This window comes from Alnus glutinosa, chromosome 4 (genome assembly GCF_958979055.1).
Source record: "Alnus glutinosa chromosome 4, dhAlnGlut1.1, whole genome shotgun sequence".
Lineage (NCBI taxonomy): Eukaryota > Viridiplantae > Streptophyta > Magnoliopsida > Fagales > Betulaceae > Alnus > Alnus glutinosa.
The window spans coordinates 13,996,669-14,021,422 of record NC_084889.1 but is presented as its reverse complement, the minus strand read 5'-3'; the positions used below and the strand labels follow the sequence as shown (position 1 = coordinate 14,021,422).

At 35.6% G+C, this 24,754-nt stretch overlaps 1 protein-coding gene and 1 pseudogene across 1 annotated transcript; both read left to right on the top strand.

The window, feature by feature from the left end:
- Positions 1 to 7,524: 7,524 nt before the first annotated feature.
- On the top strand, positions 7,525 to 13,955 carry LOC133865870 (probable metal-nicotianamine transporter YSL7). The gene is made up of 6 exons (XM_062302378.1): positions 7,525 to 8,021; positions 11,194 to 11,348; positions 11,656 to 11,753; positions 11,879 to 12,013; positions 12,179 to 12,368; positions 12,630 to 13,955. The coding sequence occupies exons 1-6, from the start codon at positions 7,619 to 7,621 to the stop codon at positions 13,731 to 13,733; spliced, it is 2,085 nt and encodes a 694-aa protein (XP_062158362.1). The 5' UTR covers positions 7,525 to 7,618; the 3' UTR covers positions 13,734 to 13,955.
- Positions 13,956 to 20,557: 6,602 nt separating this feature from the next.
- On the top strand, positions 20,558 to 24,365 carry LOC133865848 (probable metal-nicotianamine transporter YSL7; annotated as a pseudogene).
- The last annotated feature ends 389 nt before the right edge of the window (positions 24,366 to 24,754 follow it).

The window sequence follows — 24,754 nt, the reverse complement described above, 5'->3', positions numbered from 1 at the left end:
TCTCTCTCTCTCCCCCTCGTTTTTGACTATATGTAAGGTACAATGAATCAATGAATTTTACAGAACAAAAACTATTTTCTAAAACAAATAATGCAATCAATTAAAAAGATTATACAGTAAAAACCATAGAAGAGTTTGAGAATAGATACCATAATCTCATTAAAAGTTTCATCCCTAACCATAACTAGAGATTTAGCTACGCATGACTATGAAAATATATTCCATCACCAAAGTCCTAAACATCAAGCTAGCAAAATAAATATAAACTCTCCAGAAAAATAAGAACAAAGATCAGTTGAGAAAAATGTTGAACATCTGGTTCCACCTTTTGTTTTTCTTTTTATCCAAACCAAGGCAGTAGATTCCAGAGAGCATGAGATTGAGGAGAGAAATGATAACCGATAACCCTTCCTGCTTTCAAATTGTAGATGACAAAAGGATAGGATCGGAGCTAATTAACAAAAAGGGCACAAAAGATGCTTTTGTTTTAACTAAACTTTTAAAGCCTGCTTCAATTGGTCTTCACCCACAAGTTGTGGGCCACAACTCTCTTCACGTCTCACGCAGTAGGCTAGCACATAGCATTGTCCTCCAAGTCATGGGTCCACCTTTATTGTTTTCCTTTCTTTCTCATGCTTTTCTTTTTTTTACTTAAAAAAAAAAAAAAAAAGAAAAAAAAAGACGTTAATTTCAAAACATTCTTTAACTTTTTTTATTTTTTATATCAAATCAATACTTTTTTATTATTATTTAAATAAAAAACTCACTATAATACAATTTTTTTATTTTTTTTTTCACTTTTTTATGTAAATTAGTTCAACTTTATATCACATTAATCCTATTTTCCAATTATTCAAAAATAATTCCTAAGGGAAAAGAAGGGTGAGGAATTTTCAAATGGTCCTGATCTTCACGTTAGACTCTTCGAAAAAACAACTGTCCTTTTTTTTTTCATTGTTTTCAATACTCCCGGTTCCTAAAAAATATATATTCTTATATTAATAAACATTCTAAACTCAAAATTAATAATTACACATTATTTTATAATTAATTTTAAAATACAAAAAATACGAAATTTCAGTGTAACAATGCTTATTTTTAATCTAAAAAAACATGCATATTTAAGCTATTCACCTATACAAATCCTTTATGATCTTTTTTTTTTTTTTTCCTAGTTATCCTTTATGATCCCTTGCTCTAATGCCAGTGCCTACAAACCCAATTGCTTTATCAACATCGCTATCGGCCGCAACCGCCAACTCACTTGCAATTGAAAGACTGCACCGCAATTCTCGCATGATTCCATCCCAAATCATTTGGAAAAGTATGCACATTAAAAAATTGAGTAATGATTGAATACCACCCAAAGATATAATTTTTCACTACCTTGCCTATGTGGCAAGGTGGTCCCCTACCTTAATTTATTTTTAAAAAATAAAAAAAATTTAAAAAGTAGTAGGAGACCACCTTGCCACATTGGCAAAGTGGTGAAAAGTTATATCTTTAAGTGGTATTCAATCATTACTCGAAAGAAAAACTGAAAGATGCATGACAATTGACATATATCTAAGATCATTTATTAATCTAAAGTGTGAAAGCGAGAAAGTTTAGGCTTGACTCACGCGCTTTCTTTAATGTATAATCTGGACAGCCTGGACCCTGGACCCTGGACCCTGGACCACCACCTAAATAATGCTAGCTCTTTTTCTTGTCATAGATTTCAAACATTTGGAATAACGTCCACACGCATGACCCATAGTATCACCCATATCATCATCAGTTTGATCACACATTTGCCTATGTGGCAATTTTTTTAAAAAAAAAATACACCTTTGTCTATGTAACAACTTTTTTTTTTTTTACTTTTAAAAAAAAAAAAAAACTTAAGTTAACTAAGGAACCAGCTTACCACATGGATAAGGTGATCAAGAGTTGTGTCTTAAAGTATCAATGTATCATATCTGTTTAAAAATTATATTGACTGACTTAAGTATGAAATCATTTTCTATGGCTAATTCGACAAATCTTAAATCTTATCTCTTTTGCAGGTGTTTGTCATTTTGGAATGATCGTGCAATGTAATATCATAAATATATGGGTTTGTTTGGGAAAGAGTTTTGTTGTGTTTATAATTTGAGCTTGTTGGGATCTATAGGTTAATTTTAAAAAGACTCTGCATTTGTGTTGACAACGTGGATTGTTAAACCATAATCAATCCACAACATATTTGAATGAGTCACTAAAAGAGATTCACGGCATACTGGATATATGAGATTATCTTTATTTTAAGTCATTTCTTTTACTTCATGCAATCTTTCTTTATATGCCCTTAATTTTCCTTATTTCATGAGAAATAATTATCTTGATTGCCATAATACTTTATTGGCACCTTATTCTCATGCTTTAATTGTTGGGCATGATTGCACTTATCGGTCTTTCCCTCAACATGAGTAATCATGTAAACATTTTTATGGATTCTCTCATATCCTTGAACACACATGGTTAGAAGTTTGTTTACTAACCATTTATCCTTACGTGTGTTACAAGATGAAAATTCTACACTTAGAAGAGAGAATTCAAAAATAAAATGACCAACAATGACTCAAAAAATCTCAATCTTTAGGGATTTAAGCTAAACTACAATATCCTTCATTCCCATAATGGAATTAGAAACACCCAAATGAAAAAGTATATTTATCCTTTTCCAGTCAGAAAAACATTATCATAATGTATTGGAATATAAAACCAACAAAAGGTAGAGTAACAGGAATAGCTGCAATCACAAAAATAAAAATACTTTAATGCTATGAAGTAACTTTATTTTAAATTGGCCAATGCCAATTTAAATAATAAATAGTAAATTTCAACCTACCTGTGGGCAAAGGTTGCACCGCGCATGAAATTTACTCTTTATTAATAAGACTAAAGCAAATTTAAATACTAAAAAATAAAATTCTCCGTACCTGTGGGCAACCGAAAGAAATTTTACTTTTAATACTAAATTTGTTATCTTATTCTAATTAAGTCATAAAAATAAAAACTTCCCTGCGGGGATAAGTAATTAAATTTATGAATTAATTACAAGACAATGTTAACTTTATTTTAAATTAGCCAATGCCAATTTAAATAGTAAATTTCAACCTACCTATGGGCAAAAGTTGCATCATGCATGAAATTTACTCTTTATCAATAAGACTAATAAATTTAAATATTGAAAAATAAAATTCTCTGTACCTGTGGGCAATCGAGAGAAATTTTACTTTCAATACTAAATTTGTTATCTTATTCTAATTAAGTCATAAAAATAAAAACTTCCCTGTGGGGATAAGTAATTAAATTTATGAATTAATTACAAGACGATGTTAATTTTTCTATATGAAGTTCACGTGTATGATCTTTATGCAATTATTATGAAATCGAGATGCTGTGGCTCTCCCAAAATCATAATAATCACTCTGCAGTTTATGAACATCTAACAAAATTCTTTATGATGTTCTTATGTGTAATCCTGATGTAATTATCATTAAAAAACCGGGATGCTGTGGCTCCCCAAAATCATAATGATAATTACGTGTGTGTAATCTTGATGCAATTATCATCCAAATTTGGGATGCTGTGGCTCCCCAAAATCAATATGATAATTGCGACTTCATTAACATCTAACAACTTTATAGATGCCCCCTTAATAGCCCCAGGAATATAACAAATCAATACCTAAATGGGGTAAACAGCATTTTCCAAGGTGCAACCAGGTGAGTTCCCAGGAAAGTGAGGGGGGTCACTTGCACACACTTAAATCCCAAGACTTTCATTGCCAGAACTTTTCTAGACATTGCATTCTTGGATATTACTGTAAACACACCAGCGTATATGGTATTGTTAATTATTCTTAGGTCTCTAGGCATCAAACAATTTATATATAACAATATAAATTCAACAATTAAAATATATTCCTCAATATATGTATTAAAGAAACAATAATCTTAAAATACAACACTATAAATAATAAGTGGAATAAAACTGCAATATGAGGACATAATAAAAAACATGGCACAATGGTTTAGTAGGTGGCCAAGGCCCTTTACACTTGGTGAACCCAAGTTCTAAACACCATAAGGCCTAAATTCCCCTTTTAAAAAGAACTTGATGGGTTGTGGCATTGTGCTAGTGGATCTCTTTATAGGGCTGGGTCAAACCCATTGAAAATGGGCCCCCTTTTTTCTTTTCATTAATTGAATAGGGTCTCTTGGGCTGACCCAATGGGTCAGCACTTGGATTGGGCTGACCCGAATGGGTCAGTTCCTTGAGATATCGGGTTGTGCTTGTGGGTTTTAAACCCGACCCGATACCCTATCCATCCCGACCCGCATTTCCTTATGGGTCGAAACCCTAACCCGGTGGCCCAGGCCTTGAAATTAAGCCCCAGCCCGAAAAAACCCGACCCGACCCGTATTTTTATCTCAATGGTTTGAAAAACCCTAAAACCTGAAAAAGAAAGCCCCAGCCGCCACCCCTCCTCCACCCCTGCCGCCGCCCCTTATGCGGCGGCCAAAAGAGGCCGCCGCTTTGACGACCACGGCGACCCTTGGGTCGCCGTTTACCGCAGAAGCAGTGGCCAAGAGGCCGCTGCTTGGGTACCGGAACGGCGACCCAAGGGTCGCCTTTTACCGCAGAAGCAGCGGCCCCTTGGCCGCTGCTTGGGTGCTGGAACGGCGACCCAAGGGTCGCTGTTTACTGCAGAAGCAGCGGCCGTTGTGGTACCGGAACGGCGACCCAAGGGTCGCCGCTTTTTCTGTAGGGGCACCCGAACGGCAAACCAGGGGGAGGGGTCTCAGCTTGGTTTCCAGGCAGGGGCAAAACAGTAATTTTCTCTATAAACAGTAAATCCCACAGCTCAGATTCATGCGTTTCTTTCACAGTATATAGATGAAAACCGCAACACTCCTCTACAGAGTATTGACAAACAATAATAAACAACAACAAATAAAATACACTGGATTAATTATCGAAAACGCATGACAAAAACTAAATGCTAAGCAATACGGCATAGAGGTTGGCTCTGATACCATATGTTAGAAATAATCAACATATTATTTAAACTAACATGCGCAGCGGAAAACGAATAAGACAGGATTCAGGCTTACCTCTAGCCATATTTGCTCAAGCATTTCCACGATCCATCTGAAGAACAAGAAAATATTATTTGAGGGATCTTCTAACCTATGCCTATTACCGAATTACCGTACTGATGGTGTACACAGGCTGTTTATTTATAGGCTAGGTCAGGGACCCTCAAATATGGTAAGTACCGTATTGTTCCTCCCATCAAGGAAACAATATTATTAATTGATTTTAAATCAATTAATCGATTCCATTACGGTAATTTAATTAATTAAATTACCTAACCGTAATACCGTATATACTATTCATTTATTAAATTATTAATAAATGCTTCCTTATGTGGCATATAGGCCATATATGGAGATAAAATCTTACATTGTTATGATTTTTTTTAGTAGTAATAAGAAATGATTGTGTGATATATGGTGAAAAAAAAAATATTGAAGAAAGTTGGTAGGTAATATGAAAAAAAGTGATTTAACCCCATTTTTTTTTTTTTTAAGAGAAAGAGAAGTGACAAAAAGGGGAGGACACACCCATGTTTTTCTTATTAAGGCATACCTTATCTACTTTAAAAAAATTATTGTAATACAATATTATTGAATTAATACCATCAAAATATGACCTATTAAACACTTTCTAAAGTGCATTTAGGCTCCTACTAGCAAATAGGGATTCTTTTCAATCCTTGCTAAAAAGAGTGGGGGCAAGGAAAACTGTAGGGGTCAAGAGAAGACTCTTGTTCAAGTGGGCCCCTATTCGAAACGAGAAGCTTTCTCTCAGATATTCCAGACGAAAGAGGAGAAAGGCAAGGATAATAACAAAAATCTCAATTATAGGTGATTGGCGATCCCAAATCCCTATTGACGATCCACCCAATTTCCACTCATATTTAATTTTATATTTCAACAGCTTCCATTACGCGATTAGTTTATTACTTGGCCCAACACAAACGCACTGTTATTTAGATCACTACTTCGCCTTCGTATATAGGGCTATAAATGAACAAGTCCGTTCGACAATCCAGTCTTATAAACTCGGTTCATTTAATAAAAATAAGCAAATCATGAGCACAAAATTATGCCCAATTATTAAACGAGCTATATTTTTATAAACTCGGCTCAACTCGTACAACTTCATTTTATTATTTTAATTTTGTAATTAGAACATTTGAAGTAAAATGAGGAATTCTTTTCCTAATATAATAGATATAGCTTTAGTTATTGTTACTGTGGCTTTTGTCTTTTGATATAGATATATGTGTGTTTGTATGTATGTATAAATATATGTATGTGTGCATAGTAAATTTATTTTATTTATGAGATTGTGATATATCATTTGAAAATCACTTTTGGGGGAAAAAAATTTAGAAACTAGAGTATTTTTCATAAATTTATATACATATTCTAAAACATACATGTAAACTAGAGATTGAATTACTTAAGATCCAAGTTAATTTATTTAATTGCTTTAAATGATAAAATATTGACAATAATTAATTAACTAATAATTAGTATGGAATTAGTAAAAATAAAACCATAATTTTATTTTCTTTACTTTATATTAGAAATGAATGAGTTAGGGATAATTTGAACAATTTATTGAGCCATTGATCAGCTAGTAAACAAGCTTGATTTCGCTTAAAAAAAAAAAAAAAAAAATTTAAGATAAAAGTATACATATCTCCCTTAAACTACCGCTTAATTGTCAATATCCCCTAAATGTCCAAATTATCAATTGCATCAATGTTACCCCTCAAATTATCAAAACATGTCAATATCTTTCCCGAAGACAAACATAAAGACAAAAATAACCATAATTTTTTTCCAAAACGACAAAATTGTCCTTATAAATTCAAAAAAAAATAATAAATAACTTTTAAAAAAAATACAAAAAGAACAATTTTTTTTTTTTTTAAAAAAATAAAAACAAAAAATAACTGAAACTTATATAAAAAAATTTAGAAAACAAACGAAAAAAAAAACCTGTTTTTATTTATTTATTATTTATTTTTTCGTATAACTTTTTTATTTTAGATTTTTTTAAATAATTTTTTTAGTTTTTTTTGAAAAAAAAGTTTAATAATTTTATGAAGATTATTTTTATTATTAGAGAAGAAACTGACATTTTTTAATAGATCGACACAATTAATAATTGAGAAAGAATATTAATGATAAAATAATAGTTTAAAGGAATTAGGTATAGTTTTTTTTTTTTTTTTTTTTGATGAATCAGTAAGCATTATGTATAGTTCGTAGCAAAGTATAAACAGATGCACGACTACTGACTTTCGGGTCACTCTATCTTCACGCCTCGATTGATGTGAGAGGTAATAAGTACCTTCGATAACTCCAAACAGGAAAACTCCCATTATATATTGAAGCACCCCCCCAAATATATTTATTCTCATTCTACAGATTCTAGTTCTATCCACATTTTCATACTCCCCAAAGATTCCAACTCCATAATCCATTTTCTTGGAGAGAAAAAAAAAAAAATGAATCAAAAAGGGGGGGAGGACAAGGCGGAGAAAGTTTACGATCCGGAAGATCGGAATCATAACCACGACATCGGGAAGCTCAAGGATGTGGGAGAGTTGTCTGTGGAGAGGCTATTTGAGGACCAAGAGGTGCCTTCGTGGAGGAAGCAGCTGACGGTGAGAGCCTTCGTAGTGAGCTTTGTGCTGAGCATACTGTTCTGCTTCATAGTGATGAAGCTCAACCTCACGACCGGTATCATTCCTTCCCTCAACGTCTCCGCCGGTCTCTTAGGGTTCTTCTTCGTCAATACTTGGACCAAGTTGCTTGGGAAGTCCGGCTTGTTGAAGCAGCCCTTCACCAGGCAGGAGAACACTGTCATCCAGACCTGCGTTGTCGCCTCCTCCGGCATCGCCTTCAGTGGTATGCCTGCCCTTCACTCATCTCTCTCTCTCTCTCTCTCTCTCTCTCTCTCGTTCCTTTTTTTTTTTTTTTTTTTTTTTTTAAATAAATTACTAATTACCTCTATTTAAATGTACTTTTTCATGCTTTTATAATGATGATTATGTAATTATTACAAAATTTGAAAGCATTAGAACTAGGGGTGTGCAAAACCCGCAGCACCCGCCCCACCCCGCAGCACCCTCCCCACCCCGCCCCGCAGAGGAGCGGATTTTCGAAATTTTTTGCGGGTTAGAATTCTAATTTGAGAAATTTATGCGGGGCGGGGCGGGTTGCGGGTTTAGGCTTTTAAAAAACGCGGGTCCCCGCCCCGCACCGCACAAAGAAGGAAAAAAAAAAAACCCTAATCGTCAATTCACTCATTCCTTCTTTTCCCTCAGCCATTTTCTTTTCTCCCCCAGCCGTCGCAGGTCGCAGCCCTCGCCCTATTGCCGTATTTTTCAATCAGAGGGGTTTCAGAGATTCTTCAACTATTGTTTAAGCCCGGTGAGATCTAGCTCACTCACTTGTGCGCATCGATAATTAGAGAGAGAGAGAGAGAGAGAGAGAGAGAGGCTATGAATATGGAGGCTCGGGTGGGTGTGGTCGTGGAAGGAGGGCAGAGAGCTTTGAACTCCACTCACGGGAGCGTCGTCGACCGGAAATTTCTGCAGCAGCAGCAGCAGCCGCAGCCGCAGAGCCACGCGAAGCCGGAGCAGATTGGCACGGTGCAGCAGCTTCTCGCCGGTGGGATTGCGGGCGCTTTCAGCAAGACCTGCACGGCGCCTCTGGCCCGGCTTACCATCCACTTCCAGGTCCGTTTTTCCCACTCTCTGTCTCTGATTGGTAATCTGAGATACCAAAAATCTTTTCTTTTTTAGATGGGTCTTTGTGGTTTGTGATTTTTAAACGTTATTGGTATTGGGAAAGTGGGAATTGTGACTTATTACATGGGTTGGTTTGGTTGGGACTGGTGAAAGTTTTAAGCTTTGTAGAGATCAGGAAAAGACTTCACTATAATGAAAGTTCTGCCATCTGGTGTTTACCAGTATAGGTTTATTGTTGATGGACAGTGGAGGTATGCCCCTGATTTTCCCTGGGCCCAAGATGAGGCAGGCAACACTTACAATGTCTTGGACTTGCAGGATTATGTTCCAGAAGACATTGAAAGCATTTCTGGTTTTGAACCTCAAAAAACCCGCCCCGCCCCGCAATCCCCGCAATCCCCGCCCCGCACAAACCCACCCCGCAGTGAACCGCCCCGCACGGTTACTCTTTATAAAGTGTGGTTTGCGGGTTGGAAATTTCCAACCCGCAAAGGTGCGGGGCGGGGCCAAAAAATGCGGAAACCCGCCCCACCCCGCCCCATGCCCACCCCTAATTAGAACAAGTAATATTGGAAGTATTAATTAATGGATTGCGTAGGTATTGATTTATAAATCTGGATTAAGGGTGTGTTACCTTGTTATTCTCGCAAGGCCTTTGAGGATGTGTTGGCTTGGCCACTGGCCAGACCACTAAATTAAAATACGAGTAAAATTACCATTTAATAACTTGACCACTTGATGACAGTAAAAATCAGTCTGGTAAAAAAGTAAATAAATAAAATTAAAAATTGATTTTTACTGCTTCTTCATTTCGGTTGTATAAAGATGGTATAGCATTACTTTTAAATAGATTTATTTTGCACTGAATGTGTGACTAAAAATGATACCCCACTCATTAAGAATCTAAGATTATATTCTTCCTTCTCTTCTTTGAGAGATATGCTTGGGTAAATCTAATTTTTAGTTTGCAAGTGCCAAAGAGTCAATACCCCGCTAAATTGTAGTCAACTAAACCGACTGTGCAAGTCAATTTTTGCCGTAATTGGAAAAAAAAAGTCAAACTTTTTTGCTTGTCATGTTGGGCTCTATCAGGAATCTACGGAGTAACGGAGGCAGTGGAGCCTACTGCCTAGCCGACTGAAAAATTTGAGGGAATATTTTAAAAGAGTAAATCTATTTAGTTGTCATCAAATTGTATAATAGTAGTTATAATAGTCTACTAAATAAATAAATAAATAATAAAAAGCAAAAAATTCTTAGTGAACAATATCCCCCTTTCCCCGCATTGAATAGAAAAGAAAAAGAAAAAGAAAAAAATCTTTAGTGAATAATATTCGTGTGTTGCCGAGAGGCCATAAAACAAGTGGCATGAAAGTGTATCATCATGTGCTCTACATGATTATCGGGTTTTATCTTACTTTATTGCTTTTTCATAGGATGAGGCATGTGGAATGGGCACGTGCACCCATAATCTTAGCACCATACCACCACCACCCAGCCCAAAAAATTTGAATGATCTGTCACAAACAAGAAAGAACCCTCCTCCTCCTCACCTTACACAAAAAACAAAGAACCAAAAATAATAATAATAATGGAACATGGAAAAACATGCTTGCTTTCTCTCCACACATGACATATCCTTTCAGGCTGTGTTATCCACAGTAGTTTTTGGTCCCATCTTGGTTACGCATTTTGTCTCTTGTAGTTAAACACGTATTTAATGAATAATGCTACATACCACACAAACATCTCATAAATATTTCATATGACAAGGTTTAATAGTTATTGGATTTTTTTTTTTTTTGGAAAAAAAAAAAAAAAAAAAAAAATAGTTGATCCAAAGACTACTAGACCCTACCACATCAATTTTATGGGATATTTGTATGGTATGTAGCAATACTCTAAGCACAAACATATTGCTTTCTATAGTTGAAGAGTTGTTAATTGTGAAACATATATAACTCTTTCATGATAATTATTGCCCAGAAGTTTTTTGACAAATTCTTGCTCGATTTCTCTTGTCGTCTGCCAAATTATAATTCATTATAGTACACCTTTTGCATTTTACATCTCCGTGATAATTGCTTCAATTTTTCTTCTCGTTCAAAAATATGTTAGTTTGTCGAAAAATCAGAAAACCAGCTGGATGAAGGAGACAGTTTAAAAGTACTGTTGCACAAAGACTTAATTTTTGTTTAGCAATGTCATGTTTCTAACCATGTTTTATGATAAATCTGGCCCAACCCAATATGCAAGCTGAGAAATATTTATTTTCTTGTAATTTATAAATATATGACACGTTTTTCTCAATTGATTTCTATTAACAGGAGGTTTTGGAAGTTATCTCTTCGGAATGAGTGAAGAAATTGCCAGACAATCATCAGATACTCATGATTTCAAAAAACCGTCATTGGTATGGATGATCGGCTTTCTCTTTGTTGTCAGCTTTCTTGGACTCTTCTCGGTGGTGCCCCTCCGAAAGGTATAATAGCATATTTCTCATGCTCAGTAAATTCACATATAAAAGTTATAGGAAAGAATAAGTTAAGAAAACCTGGTCATAGTGCTCGTTTTCTCCTAGAGATGTGTTATACATCCTTCTCTAATCCTTCTTTCATTCTCCTACTTTTCAAAATCACCATTGAATTTGTGGGGTCCATGGGTATCTCAGCATGGACCCCACAGATCCAATAGTGATTTTGAAAATAGAAGGATGAGAGAAGAATATTTAGAAGAGGAAATGAATCATTTCTCTTTTTTCCAATGATGCGTTTCATGTTTGGTGTCAGATTATGGTCATAGACTTCAAACTAACATATCCAAGTGGTACTGCAACTGCCCTTCTTATCAACAGCTTCCACACTCCTAAAGGAGCCAAACTAGCAAAGTAACGTATCTGACACTTAATGGTTTCTAGGAGTGCCTAGAAAGAAAAAAAAAAAAAATGGTATCTAGATAAATGTGACCATATGAAAATTTAAAATGTCATTCTTTTCTGTTCTACTTTTTCAGGAAACAGGGGAGAGAGTTGGGCAAGTTTTTCACCTTCAGCTTTTTATGGGGTTTCTTCCAATGGTTCTATACTGCTGGAGACGATTGTGGATTTGCAAGCTTCCCTTCATTAGGGCTCAAAGCATATAAATACAAGTAAATATATATAATTACCCTTTGACTTTCCTTTTAATAAAATTTCAATCTAGCTACTTTATGCAAAGAAGAATTTGCATTTGAAAAAAATTTTGCTTCAACTAAGCCTAGCTTGTTCTCATTTAGTGATGTTGTGGCTAATGCAAAATCTTGATTGTCGTGCAGATTTTATTTTGATTTCTCAGCAACATATGTTGGAGTCGGAATGATTTGTCCCTATATCATAAATATATCAGTCCTGCTTGGAGGGATTCTTTCTTGGGGTCTGATGTGGCCTCTCATAGAAAAACGAAAGGGTGACTGGTATTCTGCAAAGCTGTCAGATTCCAATCTACATGGTATTCATGGATATAGGGTAAGTTCCCACTAACAGAGACAGCCATAACGCCCCTATATTTTCATGAGGTCATTCTCTCATCCTTTCACTTTTCAAAATTACCATTAGTTCTGTGAAGTCCATGTGTGGGTTCTACCTGAGCCCCACAGATTCAATGGTGATTTTGAAAAGTAGAAGGATGGGAGAAGGACCAGGGAAAGAAGTATAACACATCTATATTTTCATCCTCCACGAGGGCTTTTCTGTTTATTGAAAACTTAATTTATAGCCTTTCTTCAGGTATTTACAGCCATAGCCATGATCCTAGGCGACGGTCTATACAACTTCCTCAAGGTTCTAGGTCGAACCATCATAGGTTTGTCTTATCAGTTTAAGCACAAAGATGTGAGCTCTGATCACCCCACTGCAGACCATTCCTCTCAAGTGAACTCTGAGGTGTCATATGACGACAGTCGCCGGACCCAACTCTTTCTCAAAGATCAAATTCCAGCATGGTTTGCCATTGGAGGCTATGTTGCTATTGCTGCCATATCTATAGCCATTCTTCCACATATCTTTCACCAGCTCAAATGGTATTACATATTGGTGATCTACATATTTGCCCCCACATTAGCTTTCTGCAATGCATATGGTTGTGGGCTCACTGATTGGTCCCTGGCATCCACGTATGGAAAGCTTGCCATCTTTACAATTGGAGCGTGGGCCGGTGCCTCTCATGGTGGAGTTCTTGCAGGCCTAGCAGCTTGTGGGGTTATGATGAACATTGTCTCAACAGCCTCTGATCTCATGCAGGATTTCAAGACTGGCTACTTAACTCTAGCTTCACCCCGGTCCATGTTTGTGAGCCAAGTAATTGGCACAGCAATGGGTTGTGTGATTTCCCCTTGTGTCTTTTGGCTCTTTTACAAGGCCTTTGAACTTGGGGTGCCTGGAAGCCAATATCCTGCCCCTTATGCTGTTGTGTACCGGAACATGGCTTTGTTGGGGGTAGATGGCTTCTCAAGTCTCCCAGATAATTGCCTTAAGCTTTGTTATGGGGTTTTTGCTGCGGCCATTCTGATAAATTTGATTAGAGATTCAGTGGATAAGAGATGGGCGAGGTTCATTCCATTTCCAATGGCAATGGCAATACCTTTCTATTTAGGATCGTATTTCGCCATTGATATGTGTCTTGGGAGCTTGATATTGTTCGTGTGGGAGAAGATAAACAAGGCCAAGGCAGATGCTTTTGGGCCTGCAGTAGCTTCTGGTTTGATATGTGGGGATGGGATATGGACTTTGCCTGCTTCTATTCTTGCTCTGGCTGGGGTTAAGCCACCAATCTGCATGAAGTTTTTGTCACGAGGGACAAATGCTAGGGTTGATAAATTTTTAGGTAATTAATAGGGTAAGTTTTAGCATGTGATATATGGATGTGAAGTCTTAAAAGGTGTGTTAGTCCATCCAAGGACTTGTAAATATCCCTTGTTTCTCTTTTTCCCTTTTCTTTTGAGCCGTGCACAAGGTTAGGTTTGGCAAAGGCAGCCATAAATGTGATCAAGAAAAGTTTGTGTAGTATCTGTATTAGAACATTGTATCGATAAGGTGAATGTTTTGTTTCTTCTCTCTCTCTCTCTCCCCTCGTTTTTGACTATATGTAAGGTACAATGAATCAACGAATTTTACAGAACAAAAACCATTTTCTAAAATAAATAATGCAATCAATTAAAAAGATTATACAGTAAAAACCATAGAAGAGTTTGAGAATAAATATCATAATCTCATTAAAAGTTTCATCCCTAACCTTAACTAGAGATTTAGCTACGCATGTCTATGAAAATATATTCCATCATCAAAGTCCTAAACATCGAGCTAGTAAAATAAAAATAAACTCTCCAGAAAAATAAGAAGAAATATCAGTTGAGAAAAATGTTGAACATCTGGTTCCACCTTTTGTTTTTCTTTTTATCCAAAGCAAGGCAGGAGATTCCAGAGAGCATGAGATTGAGGAGAGAAATGATAACTGATGACCCTTCCTGCTTTCAAATTGTAGATGACAAAAGGATAGGATTGGAAACCTGAAAATTTATTTATCTATTAGTATTAAGACTTTTCACACTAAACAACTAATTGCCTAATGACACATACTCTAATGATATTCTAATAAAATTATTAGCATATTCTGATAGCTATTAATCTAACAAATTAACAAACAATAGCAAATAACATACCTGAGAGTGGCAAAAATTCTACTGAAACTTGTCACTTGGCCAGTTGAACCAATCCCAAAATATAAAGAAAACCTTATAAAAAAAAAAAAAAATGACAATGTTGTTCTCATCAGAATAATAAATAAAAAACTATAATAAAAAAGATGAGTCAATAAAATTATATATACTTCAAATTGCAATTTGCAATGACCGTAAGTAATAAAGAAAAGCAAAACAAAGAAAATTAACTTAATAAAAAAAAGAAAAAGAAAAAAAATGTGGTTGTGGGCCTGACAAGTCACATGACTCACATTGCAACAATTAAAAAAAATAAATAAATAAATAAATAAATAAATAAAAACCTGAAAAGAAGTCAACAAAACAAAAAGGCAAAAAAAATAAATCTGAAAAGTCAATAAATTAACAAAACAAAACAAAAAAAATAAAAAATAAAAATTGAAAAGTTAGAGAAGTCAACAAAATAAAAAGAAAAAAAAAATGAAAAGTTAGATAAGTCAACAAAAAGAAAAAAAAAAAAAAAATCCTGAAAAGGCAACGTTGAAAAGTCAAGATAAGTTGGAAAAAAAAAAAAAGAAAAAAAGGAAAGAAAGAAAATCAACAAAACAGAAAGAAAGAAAGAAAAAAATAAAAAAATCTGGTAACGTTGAAAAGCCGCGAACCACTCAACCACATATTTCACCCCTTACCTAGTTATCTTGAAAGAAAAAAGCAAATGTAAAAAAATCTGCAGTCTATTACTCGTCTCGTCTCATCCACTATGCCCATTGCCCAGTACTAGAAAAGAAAAGAAAAAAAGGTAGATGGCTTGCTTAGTGCTTACCATGAGAGATATTGCCGACTGCAGTTTGCCGAGGAGCGAGGAGGTGGTGCAGATGCCGGAGGTCAGAGAAGAAGATTTGTATTACTGGCTTAATGGCTTCTTATGGTTGGCTTTTGCAGATTTGTATTTTTTTTTCCAAAAATTGTTCGTTCGACCGTTCCTCTTCCTGAGCAAGTGAGAATTTAATGATTGTTGTTGGTTTTTTTTTTTTGATAAAATTTTCTTTGACGGTTGGTTTTTCCATGTAAATGTAATTTTTTTTTTTTTTTTTTTCCTTTTGTTATCAGCAGGAGGGGCGGACTAGCATCAACATTTTTTTTTTCTTCTTTTTAATGTAATTTTTTTAAAAAATATCTGTAAAAAAAAAAATTCTCAGCCATTTAGGGGGGGCGGGCCCTGCCCGCCTGCCTTTGTCTCCGCCACTGGGTATGCAATTAAGTAGGAAACACTATCATAAGAAACTATATTTAAATCTGGAAAAATTCCCAGTTCACTATTTGTTTGCACTGTTCATTAGATGGTGAGACCAGTTTCTTAGGGAAACAAGGGGTTATATCTGTACAGCTTCAGGCATTTTAAACATCTCAGTGGAATCTTACCACTTTCATTTACTAGGTATAGGGTTTTAATGCTACTTTTGTGCCTCACTTGAAGGACTACGTAGTCTTCCTCCAAAGCACGCACCGAAATATTTTAAAATGTTTACACATATATAAGACATTCAATAGGCAGCAGCAGTGGAATCTTTCAAACAAGATGGAGCTTTTTGGCCATAACCCACTTTGCCCCCCATTGTCGTGGCCCTTTTCTGCGTCTACCCCGCCCTACCCAAAACCTCCAAATAAGACCTTCTGTTAGAAACTTCCACCCAAGCCTTGCCCACTGCCACTGAAGAGCCACCCAAGTCGCCGAGAGAATGTCGTGAAGGCAATGCTCTGCTTCCCTCGCTGAAGGACAGCTTGAGAAAATCAACCACCTTTAGCAGCTTGGCAGTACAACTTCTCCAACCCCTCCCTTCGCAACCCTCCGGGATGCAACAAAACCTCTTGGTCCATCACCCCTATATTCCACTAATGCCAAATACCAGTCGTGCCTGTGCTATAAACTCCTTTCTCCCCACCCTCAATGATTTAACAAATTCCTTCAACTCTACTCCTTGGACCAACACCTCCACAATAGTTAATTTAATCATTTAATTTATATTCTAACAAAACCAATTCAAGAATCCCATACAGAATACCAAACAAACGAGGACTGCAAAGAACACCGGTGTCTGAAAGTAACACAATAGGATGAAAACCACAGAATGCACCTACACGTGTCGACGAGAGAGAGACATCAAATAAGAAATTTCTCATAACAAATAAGGATTAATCCCTCAGTTCCTTTCACAACAAAAACTGTTTTAAAGGAAGAAAAATGAAACAATGTTATTCAGTAAACTACTTCGTACTCTTATTCTACCAAACAATCTATTAAAACCTTACCTTCTCCTCCACTTTCTTAAACAATTTGAATATAGTAGTCTGAACAAGTGAACCATTATGACTCGAAGATCTTTTCTTTTCTGTGGTTACTGTTTTTTTTTTATAGATATCTGTGGTTACTGTTGTGGCAGTGTGAGAGAGTCTCTTTGACTTGGACACGGACATAGCAGGCTCTTCATTCTTTTCAGGAAACAGAGTCCTTACTACAGCATCCTTATTGTCAATGTCAAGGGCTACGTAGCCAAGACTTTCGGTTTGCGTTTACAATTTAAGGTAATAAACATACTGCTGATGAAAAGGAACTTTGGCATAATGAAATATAAGACTTATCCAAAAAACAAATAAATATAAAAATAAAGCTCTAATGTTCCAGTATGGCTCGCATGCAGAGATGTTCACTGAAAAAGTAACTTATGAAACAGTTATTAATCAAGACAACATAATCAGGATATTTCCCCTAGTGTATTTTGTGGTTGAAGAATCAACTCCCACAACTTTCTTTTATTCGATCTCCTTCAGTTCTGATACATCTGCATCACTTTCAACAGAATCTTCCCCAGAAGAAGCTTCTGAAAAACTGACCAACAAAAAGAGTAGAGATAAAAGGAATTATGGACTTTTTAAGGGAAAGGATTAACTTAAACTGGATAGAACATCAAAGCTTAATTATTGAAAAAAATTCAAACGGATTGCTGAAGCATGAGCAGAAGCATCAGAGGATCACAAATTCTAATTTTGGTATCTTCTAGATGATCAACAACCTTTCTCATTTCATCCTAAGTTTTTTTTTTTTTTTTAAAAAAAAAAAAAAAAAAAAGTGCAAAAGATTATTCATGTAGCCTACTCACTTGCAATTTAAAGACTGGCCGCAATACTCGCATGATTCCATCCCAAATCATTTGGGAAAGTAGACACTTTAAAGAATTTGCTGTTCTAAAAAGTCTACCTTTTTTAAAAATATTTTTTTAATATATAATTAAGCATAAAATAATTTATTAAAATTACAGGCCGGGCGCCACTTAAATTCTAATTTCTACTTATTCGATGATTGAAGTTTGTATCAAAATCACAAGCTTTTAAGAATTAGAATCCTCTTAAATTATTTGTCCAATTTTGAGAGAATTTTTAGTCAAGTGGGTTCTATAAGTGGTCTCTCACGATCAGTTACCTAAATTCTCTCAAATTCAAACAAATAATTTAAGAGAATCCTAATCATTAATTTTTTGGATTGGTGTGGTGTGGTGTGGTGTACAATCATTAATTTTTTTATACCAAATGAGGAAATTTGAAGATAGACAGATCAAATTTTGCATCTTAAAAAAAAAAAAAAAAAAAAGTAAATATTTATAAAATTGGAGATGTATAACCTCTCCTAAAGATAAAATATAATAGAAATATTAACATCAAGTGAACGAAAGGATATAAAATTTGGGTGAAAATTCCCATAACAAAATTCAAACCCGCTTGTCAACTTGCAAGCATGCATTTCTATTTTCGCTCGAGTCATCTATAATTAACTATCTTTATTCATATCTAATTTTCAAACATCAGATTTTCTTTTTTCCTTTTTATTTCTTAATTTTTTGAGAGTATTTGATCCGCTCATGGCACCCCTAGCCTCATGTGTTAATTGGGGGTATTTATTTCTATGGATTTTCCACTCTTTTGTCCATATCAATCTTTCAGTCAAGCCAACTCACTGATTGCTCGGTCAGGCCTTATTAGCCAAAGTTCCAACACATTTTATGGCTACAATCTATTAGAAGTATCCCGCGTGGACTTGAAATACATCAAGTCAACTTGCCCAAATGTCTTTTTCTATTTCCAATTGGTTTTGGAATTATTCCAGCATTTTCCAATTGGTTTTGGAATTACATGCACCAGCGACGTAAACTCTTTCCCTCAACCACATCTATATAAAAGAGAAAGACACCTCTATTCGGCCTTTTGTGGGGGTGACCGAAGAACATAGAGAGCGACATCGTGAGAACACATTGAGAGTTCAAGAAAGTAGCCGCTCTTTAATACTCCGGCTTAAATATTAAATCGGTAAATGTAATATTTTTGCATATTATCTTTGAAATAGAAAAATTTTGTTGGAGAACATTCAAACTAGTTTGAGAGTTGCATAATTCATGATTGATGACCGTTACTTAAGAAGTTTTACCGGGTATTGCACGGAAGATGCATGACAATTGACATATATCTATGATCATTTATTAATCTAAAGTGTGAAAGCAATAATGTTTAGGCTTGACTCACGCGCTTTCTCTTTTTCTTGTCATATATTTCGAACACTTTGGAATAACGTCCACACGCATGACCCATCATATCACCTATATCATCATCGGTTTGATCACACCTTTGTCCACGTGGTAATTTTTATTTTTATTTTTTATTTTTTTTTTTAAAAAAAGGGAGTTTGACTTAAGTATGAAATCATTTTCTATGACTAGTTCGGCAAAGTCTTAAATCTTATCTCTTTTGCAGGTGTTCGTCGTTTAGAAACTATCGCGCAATGTAATATCATAAATAATGTAATATCATAAATATCTAAGTTTGTTTAGGAAAGAGTTTTGTTATGATTTTTTTTTTTAAATAGTAATAAGAAGTGATTATTGAAGAAAGTTGGTTGGTTTTAACTCACTTTTTTTTTTCTTTTTTTTTTTAAGAGAGAAATGACAAAAAGTGGAGGACACACCCATGTTTTTCTTATTAAGGCATACCTTATGTACTTAAAAAAAATTATTGTAATACAATATTATTGAATTAATACCATCAAAATATGGCCTATTAAACACTTTCCAAAGTGGATTTAGGCTCCTACTAGCAAATAGGGATTCTTTACAATCCCTGTTAAAAAGAGGGGCAAGGAACACTTTAGGGATTAAGAGAGGGCCCTTGTTCAAGTGGGCCCCTGTTTAGAACGGGAAGCTTCCTCTTAGATATCCCGGACAAAAGAGGAGAAGCAAGGATAATAACAAAAATTCTCAATTATAGGTGATGGGGCGATCCCAAATCCCTATTAACTATCCACCTAATTTTTGCTCATATTTAATTTTATATTTCAATAGATTCCATTACGTGATTAGTTTATTACTTGGCCCAACACAAATGCACTGTTATTTAGATCACTACTTCGCCTTCGTATATAGGGCTGTAAATGAACAAGTCCGACAACCAGCTTTTATAAACTCAGTTCATTTACTAAAAATAAGCAAATCGTGAACACAAAATTATGCCCAATTATTAAACGAGTTATACTTGTATAAACTCGGCTCGACTCGACTCGTACAACTTCACTTTATTATTTTTATAGTATTATTTTAATTTTGTAATTAGAACATTTTAAGTAAAATGAGGAAGTCTCTTCCTAATATAGTATTTTTTTATTTTTATCTTTTTGTTTTTATTTTTTTTTCATATATTTTTTAATTTTTGTTATTAAATGAGAAATTGACATTTTTCGATAAATTGACAGAATTAATAGTTTAAAAAGAATATTGCTAATGGGATAGTAGAAAAGTTCAAACAAATGGACGAGTTCGGACTTTTCCGATCCCTCTATCATTCACACCTCGATTGATGTATTAAAGCACCCCCAAGATATTTATTCTCATTCTACAGATTCTAAGTTCTAACCACATTTTCTTACTCCCCAAAGATTCCAACTCCATAATCCATTTTCTTGGAGAAAAAAAAAAAATGAATCAAAATAGGAGGGAGGACAAGGTGGAGAACAATTACGATCCGGAAGATGATCGGAATCTTAACCACGACAACCGGAAGCTCAAGGATTTGGGAGAGTTGTCGGTGGAGAGGCTATTTGAGGACCAAGAGGTGCCGTCGTGGAGGAAGCAGCTGACGGTGAGAGCCTTCGTGGTGAGCTTTGTGCTGAGCATACTGTTCTGCTTCATAGTGATGAAGCTCAACCTCACGACCGGTATCATGCCTTCCCTCAACATCTCCGCCGGTCTCTTAGGCTTCTTCTTCGTCAATACTTGGACCAAGTTGCTTGGGAAGTCCGGCTTGTTGAAGCAGCCCTTCACCAGGCAGGAAAACACTGTTATCCAGACCTGCGTTGTCGCCTCCTCCGGCATCGCCTTCAGTGGTATGCCTGCCCTTCACTCATATCTCTCTCTCGTTATTTTTTATAGATACATGTGTTGGCTTGGCCAGACCACTAAATTAAAATATGAGTAATTATACAATTACCATTTAATAACTTGACCACTTGATGACAGTAAAACTCAGTCTGGTAAAAAAAAAAAAAATAAAATTAAAAATTAATTTTTGCTCCTAGATCATTTCAGTTGTATAAAGAAAGTATAGCATATACTAAATAGCATTACTTTTAAAAAGATTTATTTTGCACTAATTGTGTGACTAAATGATACCCTACTCATTAAGATTTATTTAGTTGACTGCTATAGTAGTGAAAATCATTCTTCTTATATTGTTTTTATAAGAAAAAGTACTGATTCAAAATATTAATATTTACTGTCACGTTATTAAATTGTATAAGAGTAGTTATAATAGTCTACTAAATAAATAAAAAACAAAAATTGTTAGCGAACAATATCCCCCTTTCCTCGCATTGAATAGAAAAGAAAAAGAAAAAGAAAAAAATCTTTAGTGAATAATATTCATGTGTTGCCGAGAGGCCATAAAAAAAGTGGCATGAAAGTGTATCATCATGTGCTCTACATGATTATCGGGTTTTATCTTACTTTATTGCCTTTTCAATTGATTTCTCAATTGATTTCTATTAACAGGAGGTTTTGGAAGTTATCTCTTTGGAATGAGTGAAGACATTGCCAAACAATCATCAAATACTCATGATTTCAAAAACCCGTCATTGGTATGGATGATCGGCTTTCTCTTTGTTGTCAGCTTTCTTGGACTCTTCTCGGTGGTGCCCCTCCGAAAGGTATAATATATAGCATATTTCTCATGTTCAGTAAATTCACATATAAAAGTTAAAGAAAAGAATAAGTTAAGAAAAGCTGGTCATAGTGCTCGTTTTCTCCTTAAAGATGTGTTATACATCTTCTCTGGTCCTTCATTCATTTTTTTACTTTTCAAAATTATCATTAGATTTGTAAGGTTCATGTGTATTTCAACATGAACCCCGCAAATCTAATAGTAATTTTAAAAATAGAAGAATGAGAGAAGAATTAGAGGAGGAAATGGATATTACTCTTTTTTCCAATGATGCGTTTTGTGTTTGGTGTCAGATTATGGTCATAGACTTCAAACTGACTTCAAACCGCTCTTCTTATCAACAGCTTCCACACTCCTCAAGGAGCCAAACTAGCAAAGTAACGTATCTTACACTTAATGGTTTCTAGTGACTAGAAAGAAAAAAAATAAATAAATAAATGGTATCTAGATAAATGTGACCATATGAAAATTTAAAATATCTTTTTTTTCTGTTCTACTTTTTCAGGAAACAAGTGAGAGAGTTGGGCAAGTTTTTCACCTTCAGCTTTTTATGGGGTTTCTTCCAATGGTTCTATACTGCTGGAGACGATTGTGGATTTGCAAGCTTCCCTTCATTAGGGCTCAAAGCACATAAATACAAGTAAATATATATAATTACCCTTCACTTTCCTTTTAATAAAATTTCAATCTAGCTACTTTATGCAAAGAAGAATTTGCATTTGATAAAAATTTCAATCTTGCTCGCATTTAGTGATGTTGTGGCTAATGAAAAATCTTGATTGTTGTGCAGATTTTATTTTGATTTCTCAGCAACATATGTTGGAGTTGGAATGATTTGTCCCTATATCGTAAATATATCAGTCCTGCTTGGAGGGATTCTTTCTTGGGGTCTGATGTGGCCTCTCATAGAAAAAAGAAAGGGTGACTGGTATCCTGCAGAGTTGTCAGATACCAGTCTACATGGTATTCAAGGATATAGGGTAAGTTCCCACTAACAAAGACGGCCATACCGCCCCTATATTTTCATGAGGTCATTCTCTCATCCTTCCACTTTTCAAAATTACCATTAGTTCTGTGAAGTCTATGCATGGGATCTACCTGAGCTCTACAGATTTTGAAAAGTAAAAGGATGAGAGAAAGACCAGGGAAAGAAGTATAACACGTCTCTATTTTCATCCTCCACGAGGGCTTTTCTGTTTATCAAAAACTTAATTTACAGCCTTTATTCAGGTATTTATAGCCATAGCCATGATCCTAGGCGACGGTCTATACAACTTCCTCAAGGTTCTAGGTCGAACAATCATAGGTTTGTATTATCAGTTTAAGTACAAAGGTGTGAGTTCTGATCTCCCCACTGCAGACCATTACTCTCAAGTGAGCTCTGAGGTGTCATACGACGACAAGCGCCGGACCCAACTCTTTCTCAAAGATCAAATTCCAGCATGGTTTGCCATTGGAAGCTATGTTGCTATTGCTGCCATATCTACAGCCATTCTTCCACATATCTTTCACCAGCTCAAATGGTATTACATATTGGTGATCTACATATTTGCCCCCACATTAGCTTTCTGCAATGCATATGGTTGTGGGCTCACTGATTGGTCCCTGGCATCCACGTATGGAAAGCTTGCCATCTTTACAACTGGAGCATGGGCCGGTGCCTCTCATGGCGGAGTTCTTGCAGGCCTAGCAGCTTGTGGGGTTATGATGAACATTGTATCAACAGCCTCTGATCTCATGCAGGATTTCAAGACTGGCTACTTAACTCTAGCTTCACCCCGGTCCATGTTTGTGAGCCAAGTAATTGGCACAGCAATGGGTTGTGTGATTTCCCCTTGTGTCTTTTGGCTCTTTTACAAGGCCTTTGAGCTTGGGGTGCCTGGAAGCCAATATCCTGCCCCTAATGCTGTTGTGTTCCGGAACATGGCTTTGTTGGGGGTGGAGGGCTTCTCAAGTCTACCAGATAATTGCCTTAAGCTTTGTTTTGGGTTTTTCGCTGCGGCCGTTCTGATAAATTTGATTAGAGATTCAGTGGATAAGAGATGGGGGCGGTTCATTCCACTTCCAATGGCGATGGCAATACCTTTCTATTTAGGATCATATTTCGCCATTGACATGTGTCTTGGGAGCTTGATATTGTTCGTGTGGGAGAAGATAAACAAGGCCAAGGCAGATGCTTTTGGGCCTGCAGTGGCTTCTGGTTTGATATGTGGGGATGGGATATGGACTTTGCCTGCTTCTATTCTTTCTCTGGCTGGGGTTAAGCCACCAATCTGCATGAAGTTTTTGTCACGAGGGACAAATGCTAGGGTAGATAAATTTTTAGGTAATTAATAGGGTAAGTTTTAGCATGTGATATATGGATGTGAAGTCTTAAAAGGTGTGTTAGTCCATCCAAGGACCTGTAAATATCCCTTGTTTCTCTTTTTCCCTTTTCTTTTGAGCCGTGCACAAGGTTAGGTTTGGCAAAGGCAGCCATAAATGTGATCAAGAAAAGTTTGTGTAGTATCTCTATTAGAACATTGTATCGATAAGGTGAATGTTTTGTTTCTTCTCTCTCTCTCTCTCTCTCTCTCTCTCTCCCTCGTTTTTTACTATATATGTATAAGATGAGGCTTGAGGAGCCGAATTAGAATTTTAGGTGTGGGGGAAAACTTAAAAGAATGCTTTTTTAAGGGTCTATCTTATAAGAAAACATAAAATTAAGACGAAATTTAAAAATTCGGGGGGTCTATTGCCAAGCATGTAGCTTGTACGTTTCGCGTTCAGCTTGAGGTTTTATCACATGTTGTAACCTCAAGTAACTATTGTTTTTTTTTTTTTTAAGATTATCAAAATGGTACCATTTTGTTGATGTTCTTTCTTTTCAAGAAATTTAAAACATTATTAAGTTTAGATCGCATGTAATTAACGCTCCCAGCCTGTGAGGGCTATGTTATTTAA

Bases quoted from the DNA above. Each gene is read 5' to 3' on its own strand.
- LOC133865870 (XM_062302378.1), top strand. From the start codon at position 7,619: ATGAATCAAAAAGGGGGGGAGGACAAGGCGGAGAAAGTTTACGATCCG. The intron at 11,349-11,655 runs GTATAATAGCAT...GTTTGGTGTCAG, and splicing joins CGGTGGTGCCCCTCCGAAAG to ATTATGGTCATAGACTTCAA. The intron at 12,014-12,178 runs GTAAATATATAT...ATTGTCGTGCAG, and splicing joins CTCAAAGCATATAAATACAA to ATTTTATTTTGATTTCTCAG.